General features: G+C 41.3%; 1 protein-coding gene across 2 annotated transcripts in view; it reads right to left on the bottom strand.

Annotated features, from left to right (window-relative positions):
- ST13P5 (suppression of tumorigenicity 13 (colon carcinoma) (Hsp70 interacting protein) pseudogene 5) overlaps positions 1-12139 on the bottom strand; it is a 19818-nt gene extending 7679 nt beyond the window's left edge. The window contains exons 1-9 of one of the 2 annotated variants that reach the window (NM_001030757.2): positions 11920-12139; positions 8898-8955; positions 7571-7640; positions 7408-7478; positions 6982-7048; positions 6317-6401; positions 4533-4643; positions 3457-3559; positions 215-331 (exon numbers count right to left, since the gene is read on the bottom strand). In NM_001030757.2, the coding sequence (NP_001025928.2) occupies positions 215-331; positions 3457-3559; positions 4533-4643; positions 6317-6401; positions 6982-7048; positions 7408-7478; positions 7571-7640; positions 8898-8955; positions 11920-12029 (792 nt within the window). In that variant the 5' untranslated portion in view covers positions 12030-12139. Of the gene's footprint in view, positions 1-214; positions 332-3456; positions 3560-4532; positions 4644-6316; positions 6402-6981; positions 7049-7407; positions 7479-7570; positions 7641-8897; positions 8956-11430; positions 11807-11919 lie in introns of those variants that run through there. The other variant, XM_046938880.1, reaches the window with a different exon arrangement.

Genomic DNA, 12139 nt, shown 5'->3' with positions numbered 1-12139 from the left:
TCCAGAGCCTATCTTTGCCATAAGCAACAGATACAGATGCAGCAAAAGGCCCTCCTCTCCAGATCCCACAATTGGTCAAGTAACCAAAAAAATAAAGTAACTCCATGAGATTTCACATTTAAAGGGGAAACAATTCTCCCATGCAACTCATTTAAAACAAAATAACTACGCCACTCTCCAAAGCGTTCAGCAATACTAAAGCCTAAGTATTCACCCTCTGTGCTCTTTCATGTTCCTCTCGTGCCTTCTTCACTCTTTCCATTCTCTCCTTGATTTCCTTTTCTTCACGTTTCCGTTCATACTTTCGGCGATGTTCTGCAATCTTCTGAGCCTGTTACAATACAATTACAAGACTTCAGCTACTTCCTAGTATACTACACAACATATTTCAATATAAAATACATGCAAGTGTTGTTATAATCTATTTTCACCAGTTCTTAAAAATAAGATTTGACTTCGCATCCCAGAAGTGCTACTTCCTCTCTAACACAATCAGTTATTTGCACATACTACGTCCTCAGTGGATTCACCACACCACACACTCCACTCTAGTATGTTTCTTCCTGTAAAGCTCTGGGACGTACACCATAGTTAGAACTTTAACATTTAATACTTCCACATTCCTTCCTGCTTTCGTGCTGAAATATTATTTTTTACAAGGCTAACACCAGCCTTGTATTGCCCCTGGAGAAAGGAATTTTCACTGGCACAATAACAGGAAGTGTAATTCCCCCTGCAGACACGCTTGTTAGATAGTGCTACTGCTGTTCCAGGCACAGCATACACAGCTAGACTTAAGCAGGCCAAAGAGTATCTGAATCAAAGCAAGAGAGGGCAGGTGGGGAGCAAGTTTGTTTCCTCTCTTCTTCTCAAAGGTAACAACATTCCAGCTCCAGCAGAGGGGACTCATTAACAATGAACTCTTTAAGGCTCCTCGCTCCAGGCTCATCTTAATAACAGAATGCTAACTGCAGTACTATTCCTGAAACCAGAATGTATCTTTATAACACTTCAAAACACAGTTCATTTCACAATTTGCAGAGCTTTGAAGAACAATACCATATACGACAGATACTCTGTAACATTCTCTTACATTAAAAAAAAAAAAAAGAGTAATTAAAGAAAAGTAAAATCAGTAAGTCAAAGTTGACGAACAGAAGCACTGAACTAGAATAAACTATAGCTGGAAGCCCCTCTTACATATGCATACTCTTCTATTCTTTCAAAATATCCTTCAAAAGAATAAATAATTTGTAAGCTGTTAACTTTTGATACAAGTTGTTTTAACCATTAGATACAGATTTCCTACCATGTATTTCTCAAAGTACATCTGCCAGAGAAAGCACACTGCAGGCAGCAGAGCCGATACCAAAGGCAGTATCTGCCATCAGAATCTGATGTTATAGCTATGAAATGGCTCCATTATTATTATTATTATTTGTTAAATAAAATGAAAGTTTCTAAACTTTTAAACTTTCATGGTTTTTAAGTATTTCTCAGGGTAAGTTAAACATTTTCAGAATATAACTCAAACTAGAAGTGCTGCTTAATTAAGAAGTACTACAAAAGATGGGAGTGAACAAATCAGTGAATAGAACAGTTCAGCTGGCAGAAACCATCACTTTCACTTTATGGAAAGATCACACATTTTTTCCTCAAGCTCCATACACAAACTGGCACACCTCTAGCAACTATTTCTCAACACATCATAGCCATACTCTGCTTTTCCTGTGCATGTGCATATCAACCGAGGGAAATAAAAGTTCCCTCTCAGCCAATCATTAAGTACACCTCTCATCAAACAAAGGTCAAGATGTAAGACCTAGCAGATCTGCTACAGATCAATAGTCTCTGACACAGAAGACTAATTGCTTGTAAGATGGTTTCAGTTGTTGTTTTGCTGGCGAGAGTGTTTTCTGGAAAGACAAGACTGAAAACTTGAGCTATTTGCTATGGGAACGTTTATGTATTTGGCAAGTTAACCTCGGCTGACTGCCAGATGCCCACTGAGCCATTCTCTTGTTCCCTCTCCTCAACAGGAGAAGAGAAACAATACAAAATCTCCTGAGTCAAGACAGCAACAGGGAAATGTCTTACCAATGACTGTCACTGGCAAGACAGAATCAACTGGAGAAAGAGTAATTTAACTTACTGCCAATTAACGTAGAATGATGAGAAACAATGACAAAACTAAAGACACCTTCCCTTACCCTGCCTTCTCCCCAGTCTCAACTTCAACCTTTCATTCCCAACTCTTCTACCTCTTCCCCTCCAAGTGGCACAGCTGGGAGTGGGAAGAAGGCTTGCTGCCTGCTTGTAACGGCTCCTTTCTGCTGCTCCCTCCTCCTCACACATTCCTTCTGTTCCAATGGTACACAGTCCTTCATGAACTGCTCCAACACAGGTTTCCGTGCAGGGTCTGCCACAGGCTGTAGTTCCTGCTAGGAGCCCCCTCCAGCATGGGGCCCTTCAAAGACTGCAGCTCCCCTCACACCACAGTCACTTGGCTGTGACGTGGGGTTCTCCACGGGCTCCAGGGTGACGACCTGCATTACCATGGGCTGCACAGAAATCCCTGCATCAGCACCTGGAGCACCTTCCTCCTTCACTGACTTTGGTGTCTACGCAGCTACTCACTTCCCCCTCGTTCCTCACTCCTTTAAACCCTCTCACAGCTGCTGCACAGCATGTTTTACTCTTTCTTACACATGTAGTCAAAGAGTTGCAACGGACACAGCTTTGGCCAAGAGCCATTTTTGGAGTTGGCTGGAATGGGCTCTGCAAACCACAAGTATAAACCCCCGTCCCCATCCTCCTACAGACCTTGCAATATAAACTCAGTACAATGCAACAATTGCAATCTGTGCTCTACGAATCACTTCAAAGAAACATGTAAAATAGAAGAGAAAGAAAGCCTACAATCAATTGTCTTACAGATGTCACACAAGCACTTTATTAGAACAGTGCTGGGATCGCTTCAGAAAAACAGAACATAAGTCTCAAAGGAATTATGCTGCCCTCGTGGGGTAGACAAATGAAAGTACTTCTCACAGCCAAGAACACTTCCTTTGTAGAACATATAGGATGAAGTTTGATTAGTTTGCAAACATCTGGGGGGAAAAAAAAATCCAGAACAACAAAAATAAAAACAAAAACCACCACTGCTGTGATAACAATGCCCTGATAACTTCAACTACATCACATTTTTTTATTAAGGTTTTAAAAAGGAACGTTTCATTGTTTGGCTATATACTCAGTCCCAGAGACCTCATTTCCAAACAGTCAAAACAGCAGTAGCTGAAGATAGAATCATTTCCAAACTCTATGAAGTGTCAGATGAACACTGATGTTGACACGTGAATATTCCCATAGCACAATGCATATCCCAAGAATCTCAAGACAGCAATGTCACTAAAACAAAGAGGGCCGGCCCTCCATTATCACCTTCCCACTTACCCTTGGCTGCACCTCCTTCAGCATGGCGCTAGCATCTTCATCATAATCCAGTTTACAGGCTAGAGCAAGATCATGAGCAGCCTCCTCCCAGTGACCCAGAAGTCTGGAATTCAGAAGACAGCATTCAGAAGCCAAAAAGCAAACAGTTAGGAGTTGTTTCGTGTACTTACAACCACACGGCATTCGGTAACTTTGTCCAAAGCTATCTACATAGTTCCAAGTTTAATAATCATTGTATTTTCTGTAATACATGCACTATGATGATATTAGAGCATGCTTGTTTGCTTCATATATTTACTGTAACTCTTGTGTGACATAAAAATCAGGAAGAAAAACTAAATCAGCTCGTGTCATTCTTTGCTACGTACAAGGATGGTCTCTCAGGGAGAAGGTATTCTACCTAACCACGTAAAGCACACTAATAAAACACTCAGCAAAACCAGGCACATGCTCAATGTGAAGCTACACATTCAGAGTTCTGCACATTACTGCCAAATCAATCCTAAATGCAAGTTTACTCAGCATTTAAAACATCCTACCTAACCAGGTGCACCGTGCCTTAACTGAACAGTTACAAAAACTACTGAGCAGCACTACTTCTTATTCATTTAGACAAACCTGTGATAACTGAAGAGTTAAGTGAATGCTGCCATTCCTAAGGGGTCACAGTACTTCATCTCACAGACAGAGACATTAATCCAAACTACGCTCCAGCCTTCTCAGTTAGGCTCCATGTCACAAATAAAACCCACACTGCCAGAGCTCATGATCTTCAGCAAATGATTAGAAAATGATCTTCCAAATGACAGTAACTCATTAGAAGATGACTTATCAAAGGGAAGGAAAAAAAGAAAAAAGACTGTGCCAGACAGATTACTCTTAAGTCACCATTAATAAATCACCACTATCCTTTCTTTCTTGTAAGATATACACTTAAGATATTGGGTTCTTGGCTCCGGACTACTTCTTTCACATACAAAACTGACAGTTCACAGAGAAACAGAGAAATAAAAAGCACAAACAAAATTGTTCCTCTCCAAGTAAAGACAACATTGAGAACAGTTGCAGTTCATTACCTATGTGCTTTCCCCCTCCATTTATAAGTCTGTGCTGAGTCAGGATTAATCTTGATGGCTCTGTCACAATCTCTAATGGCAGCATTTGGCTTCTGCAGTTTCACAAAAACACTGTGGGAACAAGAACATTTATTGTATGTATTGAAATACCAAGTTACTAACTTAAGCTGGAAATAATTTTGGATGACTAACAGGCAGGCTAATGAGATACATTTGAAAAGCTACATTCAAAAAGATTTTGTAGTGCTAACAGCCACTGAAATTTAGTTCCCCCCCCCAAGTGGTATGTGAATCATTAGCAAAAAGTGCAAGCGTTCAGTATTCAGAGTTGAGCCTTGCCAGCAAGAACAACTGTGATGCATGTGAAAAAGATAAAGAAATGTAAAGTGCAGTTCAATTTCACGTTGCTTACCATCTATAGACGATAGCAACTAACAAGTAGAACGAAAAGCTAGCAGCATTATACACCCCATAGTCTTTAAAATAACAGTAAGAGCTAATTATCATACTGGTTATACAAATCAATTATTAGAATAATAAGGAACTACAATAGCACATCAGTTTTAAGTTGCCTACACGAAATGAGCAACTGTTTATCATTTAGCCTGACCAACTACAAAAAGCAAATCTCGTTCTGAGCTGCTCCCCGAACTCTTCCAATGGTGTACGCAGTGCCTTGGTTCAAATATTTTCATGCCTTCAGAAGCCCCCATGAAAGGCATTCCTTCAACTAATACAGTACTGTACACTCATTTCAACATCTCACTGACAGTTTCTTAAGCTTCTCAATACAGAGAAGTCAAAAAACATAAAATCAAAGACTGCAATCAAAATATAACATAATCACATCACTGTCTAAACCTACAATGGACCTCAACTTGAATACTTGAATACTGAGAAAAGTTCCAAGAACAGCAGCATCATCTTAAGAACAGAGCTGCTCCCTTCCGTACAAGGAAAGAGATTAGGACCTTATAGCTTGGAACAGAAAATATACCCAAAAACAAACAAAAAATGCACACAACTTCAGTCTATAAGAATCAGAGGTAGTAGGGAGAACAAGAACAAGGAACCTTTAAAGAGTCCTAGTTCCCTTACACACAGTAGGAAGCAAGTGAAATAACAAATTCAAGGCAAGAAACAAAGAATCACATAATTAATTCAGTTAAGCTTTCAAACTCCTTGCCAGAGAACACTGCAAACACTAATTTGTTTTTTAACAGGAGACTGACATCATCACAGCAAGACAAGAAAAAGCCATCAAGAGCTATTAAGTATCAAGGTATAGCTTCAAATAATCCTGAGATGAAATGAACCAAAGGCTGAAAAAGCTGCAGGAGTACCACCCTACTTGCCTCGTCCATATTCTATTCTACAGGCACCTGTGACTGCTAACTACTGACAACAACAGAAGGCTGGATGAGGTGTGCTGTTGGACTGATCCTGTATAAGTGCTCTGAGTGTTAAGACTTGGACCATCCTTCAGAAGACTACTCAATAATAGATGAGAAACAGGCACTGCCAGGACACAAGTTGTTAATACAAGTAGTAAAAAAAACCAACACAGTATGTGGAGAACCACAGACTTTGGATTCTGAATAATTAAATCACCAACTTGCTATATTTACTACAATACTTTAATTACACAGAGTATACAATGTAGTTTTTCTTTCACTAGCACCTACCATACAGATACAAAAAAAAAAACCCAAGAACTATACATTAATCAAACAAAGACTTAAGTTTGGGACAGAAACATAAATCACTAGTTTATCATGACTCACCTTGCTCTCTTGGCATACAAGATAGCCAAACAAGGATTCAGCTTGATAGCATCTGTGAACAAATTGACAGCCTTCTGAAGGTCACCTGAAAAAGAGCACCAGTAAAGTTTCCGTCATTATGCAATGACTACACCCAACTTGCCAAACCTGCCTTATATGGTGCTATTGCCCCAGCTACATCTTGAATGGAACATTATCAAAAGAAAATCAATTTTTCATCCTTGTCACATTATTGAAGAACAAACTTCAAAATGAATTCTAGAACCATGAGGAAAGGGTGTCCTCTCAGAATTAGGTTTGTACGTTTGACTTCATATGCAATCACATAGGAAGTCACCTCTTTAATATGCAGCTTTCCACTGCATTAAGACAAACCACTAGAGACATTAATAATATATAGGGAACTACTGTAGCAGTAGATGTATAATTAAGGTGCTGCAATACTTCCCCCAAGTTACAGCCACATGGGGAAGACTATACTTAAAGCTTTCATGTTCTAGTTAGTTTTGGATATCTAACATGAAGTAAGCTTTCTGCTTCTTGCAGGTGCTCACAAAGGTCCAAGATACTTTATTAAGGTTTTTTGCTGTTGTTTTGTTTCTAAAAGGAGCACCAAACACTATGTCCTTTAATATGTACTAGAAAACAACCAAACAATGTATCACCTTCACTTAGGGCATTGATAGCTTCCATCTTCTTCTCATTAGCTTGATCCATCATCTCTTCAGTTACCTAAGAAAATAAGCAAACAAAATTGAACACACAGACAAAATCTGAAGATTATGGAGTTCCAAAGGCTGGAAGTATCACACTGAGACAGCACCAAAGGAAGCTGCACCTTTCTGACTCCAAAAGTTTTTATTTAATTTAGATTTAAATCATAGTATAAAAAAAAGTTATTTTTTTGCTTCCATCTTGGAGATACTAGTCACCATGATTTTAGCTGGAAGATTCGAAGTAGCAGCTGCCTACCTATTAGTGCTAACAGGTAATACTAATTTCCCCCCCCCCTTGATTGTTATTCTTGACTCAACTCAAACCTCTCCCCCCTTCTTTCCTGCTGCCACAGCCATTGAAGGATTTGTGCTTACCTCCACATTTTCATCTCCCATTTCTTGAGGGTCATCATTATCAGGTTCAATCACTCCCTCATTGTCAATTTCTAGGGGAAAAATAAAAAGCAAGTTTAGACTACATTTACAGAGGTTTCCAGAATCATGTTCTAACCATGATAATGTCATCTATCTTCCACACCTAAGTCACTCTCTTCACTTTCTGGCTCAGGGGATTTAACTGGTTCCTCTGGCTGTTCTTCTGCTTTGCCCTGAAAGAGAAACACATTTGTAAGTTCATATTTCTGACTGATATTCTACTCCCACTCTAATAAATAGCAGGGCATTGAAAAGTCCAGAACCAATCTTCAAAGAATACAACTGCTCTAAGGCCAAACAGTTATTTTCAAGATACAGATCTCCTTTTTTCCTCCTCTGAGATTAAGTCTGTCATGCATGCAAATAACTCAAAGCCCAAATCTTGACTCACCAAGTTCTATTATTGGTAAAGCCAGTCTTTCAAACTGTATAATTCAATAATCAAAACAAAATGATCCAGATAATATCCAATTCAGAATCAGTCTTGCAATGAATACTAACTAGCCCTTGCAATCTTCCAGCCCTCCCTGAACATCCTCTGGATGAAAAATTCTCTCAATCTAATACTTTTAAGCTAAGGTCTTCTACAGGGAACAATAAGCTAGCATCAATGATTAAAATTTGTTTTCTTTTTTGTCAAGACATATTTGCTATATACACACACAACATTCTTTCAAACGTTTTCCTATCAGCTTCTAACTACTTAAGTACGTTCCTCTGCATCCCACCACACAGCACATCCTCCTTTATCACAGACAGAAGCTGTGTCTATACATTCAGGGCCACAGACTACACTCACTACACATAAACAACCCCCCAGCAGAGTTCAGTTCCCATCAATCAGTAACTCCAGTACCCACTGTCCTGTTAAACCTAAAATAAGCATTCTGCTTTTTCAAAAAATAGTTTCAAGCTGGAGAAAATTCTCCTACAAATATCTAAAAGCCAAATTTATTAACTCTCCTGAAAAAAACAACAACAAAAAATCTCTTCCACAATACTGCCTTAAAAAGTTGACAGTTAAACTCTTTACCACCTATCATGCTTACTAGTACTTCTTGCCATGTAAAGTTATAATTTGAGCCAGCAATGGCTACATAAGAGGCTTATAAGCTGACAATGACTGCATAAAGAGGAGCAATCAAGACTTTGTATGCCATCTGCATTGTTGAGAACATCAGGCATTCATGATTAAGGAAATGGAGCATGATAACAACTGAAACAAACTAGAAAGCCATCCATAACAAACTGTCTCCCACAGGATGCAGTGGAGCAGGCTTCAGTCTTACCTCCCAAAATTATTCACCCCAGTGTATTCACCCACACTGTCTGGGTAAAACTTAGCAGCAATTTTTGTTTCTCTCTTCCTGCCCAATCATTTTTGCAGTGTCTGAATGTTATCATGCAATTACAAACTCTTTACATCTTACCTTACTTGTCTCATCTGTGGAAGTACTGGCTGGAGCAGGTGGTATCGTGCCTCCCATGCTTTTCAGCAAATTAGGGAAGAGAAAAAAAACAATAAGATTATCAAAACAATGCCAAGTATTTTATTAACTCAAGTCTTGCTGATAATCTCAGCTTTCTATTGTCACAAAATATACAACAATCTGATTCACTGTAAAAGCAGTTAAAAAGTACACAGGAACCATATTTTCCTTAATGCAGTGTAATGCACGTTGGGTCTCCACTGTAATTTGTACTCATGTATATCACATAGCACCCACCCACCCTTTCTCACAAGGGAAAGCTGCCTTTTGGCTTAAACTCTTTCAATTCACAATGAGGTATTATTATTATAGTTCCCATTAAAACTATAATTATTTTTGAAATGGATCAAAACATTTAAGAGAACTAAAAAATATCTATTACCAGGATATTTTTCTCATCTAAAATGCTTATATAATTTTTAAGAAATGCTGCCAAGAAAACCATTTCATTACTTTTATGCATTTCAATATCCATGACTTTCTCCCACTACCCATTAAATAGCATTCTCTCTATAGACTGCATTCCCTCAATTGAGAATAAACTTCTATATTACATTGACTTGGTTTAGCAGCCAGAAATAAGCACAGGTGGAATTCTCCAGCTGTTTCATATAACATCTAATCGTATCCACTGGCAGGCTGCTGCAAGGACTACTTTTCCACCCATCTTCCACTCTACGTTCTTCTTTGGACAGTTCTTGATTGCTTTGTCTACAGATACTCCAAAAGGAAAAAAAAAAAAACAACTACACTTGTGTCCAACAACTCAACAGGCTCAACCAACTCAATGAAAAGCAGACAACGGGCTTGACACAGTGGGGAATGAAGTGGGCACACATGCAGCAGAAATCAGAAGGGCACAGGACTTTGCTTTGAGGAATCAGCACAACTAGACTACATCCTAAGTTTGAGATCCTACAGCTTCTTAAGTCAGGCCCTCCCCTCCCTTCCTTCTTCCCCCTGGCACCAGCACCAGCTCATAGTCAGGCCCCAAAAGGGCTGAAAAACCCAGATGGGGCACAATCTGTGGAGAAAGAGTGGGAGAAGGGGAGATGGCAGGAATGCACCTCTGGTATATTGTCTTTGCTTAAGATACATCATATTTCAGGAACTGCACAATTGCAATCTGATAAATCACACTACGTGTAGAAACCGTTCCTCCTATTTTGATTTGCTTATCTTACCATTGCAGGCTGACAGCAAAGCATACAATTCTATAACCCTTTCTTAGCAAGCAGTTTAAGAACTGGCCATCATGGGGATCGTATGGGTGATCCTTGGAACTTCTCCTTGGCTGCACATCCATAAGAAACAACAACTTCAGAAACACCAATCACAAATAAAGATCCACCTAACGGATCCAACTAAAACAACAACAAAAATAACATAAGACTTCTTCAAAGCCTGGCTTACTGGCCGTATCTACTAGACAAAGACTGAAGGTCTGAATTCAAGAAGGTCAATAACCTTCCGAGCTTCCAGTCATATATTTAAGAACAGCTTAAGCTAAAAGATTTGGGTTCTGAAACAATTCCAAATTATTGGGCTCAAGATCAGCTCATTTTAGTCTGACACCTTGCTCAGGACTGGGAGCACTCGGTTAGTCTCCACTACCTTCTTCACACCCCAAAAGAGGCCCCAGCTGAGCTTTGAACTCTATGAGATGCACTTAACATATATAGATCACCCACTATTTCATATATGCTATTTCAAGAATGACGAAGGCTAAGCAAAACGAAAGTCAATCAGAATTTTATTAGTATATTATCATTATTCCGTAACCGCTTGCAACATCACCTTGGTGACTAACCTATATAATTATAGATTAATACAGATAAGCTGACAGACAGAAGACTCATTGGGTTCTCTCCCACCTGAAGCCAGGCTGTGATGAGCTTCAGGCTGTTTGCAGAGAACAGAGGAGACCCTATAAGAGCATAAATTGTCCTGTTGTGGAAGGGAGGGCAGCCCTCCCAACTTCCAGAGTATGATGCGAGATGTAATTTTGTGACCACCGTTCCACATTCACAAGTGTAGAACTTCATCAAATACCTAGCTCAAATACGTGAGCAAAACCAGGAAGAGCCTCTGTAAAAACTATTTTGGACAGCAGAACCCTCTGCATTACATGGAAAAAATGAGAAATCAGAGATCGTTTCTCCATTCCCTAACGCTTCTTTTGGCCAAAGGCAGCAGTGTTCTCTTCCCCCGCCCCAAAACCTCTGCTCACACATCCAGAATTACACAACAGAGGGATGGATGTGACCCAGGGCGAGGCACCGAGGTCCCACGCGTTAGCAATGGGACTGAGGGCCCACAGAAGGTTAAAGCATTCCGTGCGTTTCCTTCCTATGCCCGTGTGCTGCGGGCACTGCATAACCAAGCAGAGTGAAGTAGGAATATTCCCACAACTACCCTGGACGCGTGAAAAAGTTCAAGCATCGCTGCACAGAAACCTAAATAAATAATTCACCGGAGCAGTGTGGTACGCCGTGCAACACCGCTGTTTGGGTTCTCACACACACACACACAGCCGGGCTCGGCCGTTCCCGCCCGGCGCTGAGGGAGCCCCAGGGCGGCCCGGCGTTGAGGCACTGCCGTGAGGAGATCGGACCGCAACGGTTCAACCTATTAACGGAGAGCGTGCTTTTTGGGTGTCAGGACGCAAAGTTCCGCACGGAAAGCCGCGAGATGGCCGAAGGGCACGACTTTAGCCGCGTGCACAGCCACCATTTAACAGACAGACTCAGACCGCCCCCCAGCCTCAGGCACGCAAGGGTCGGTGCCACTACGCGTCCCGCGGCGGGATTCGAACCCGCGACGACTGCAACGCGCCCCCTCCGCCCCCCTCCCCAGCCACGCGGCGGGGCCTCGCGCCGCCACGTGCCGCCCGCCCCCCCCTCCCGCTAATGGCCGGGCACGCCCCCCCCAACCCCGCTCCCCACAGTCGCCCATGACCGACCTCTCCACCCACTCGCGCAGAAAGCCCAGCTCCTCGGTGTGCAGCAGGCCCGGGTTCTGCTTACACAGCCTGACGAAGGCCCGCAGCTCGCTCAGCTTACGCGAGTCCATGGTGGCGGAATAGAGAACGACTGCTCCAAACACTCAACCGTTCCCCTACCCAACCGCCGCGCGGCGCCGCGGAAGCTGCCAGCCCGTTTGCTAGCCACGCCCACCGCCCC

The sequence above is a fragment of the Gallus gallus genome, chromosome 1 (genome assembly GCF_016699485.2).
Source record: "Gallus gallus isolate bGalGal1 chromosome 1, bGalGal1.mat.broiler.GRCg7b, whole genome shotgun sequence".
Taxonomy (NCBI): domain Eukaryota; kingdom Metazoa; phylum Chordata; class Aves; order Galliformes; family Phasianidae; genus Gallus; species Gallus gallus.
This window is presented reverse-complemented; position numbering and strand designations above follow the sequence as displayed.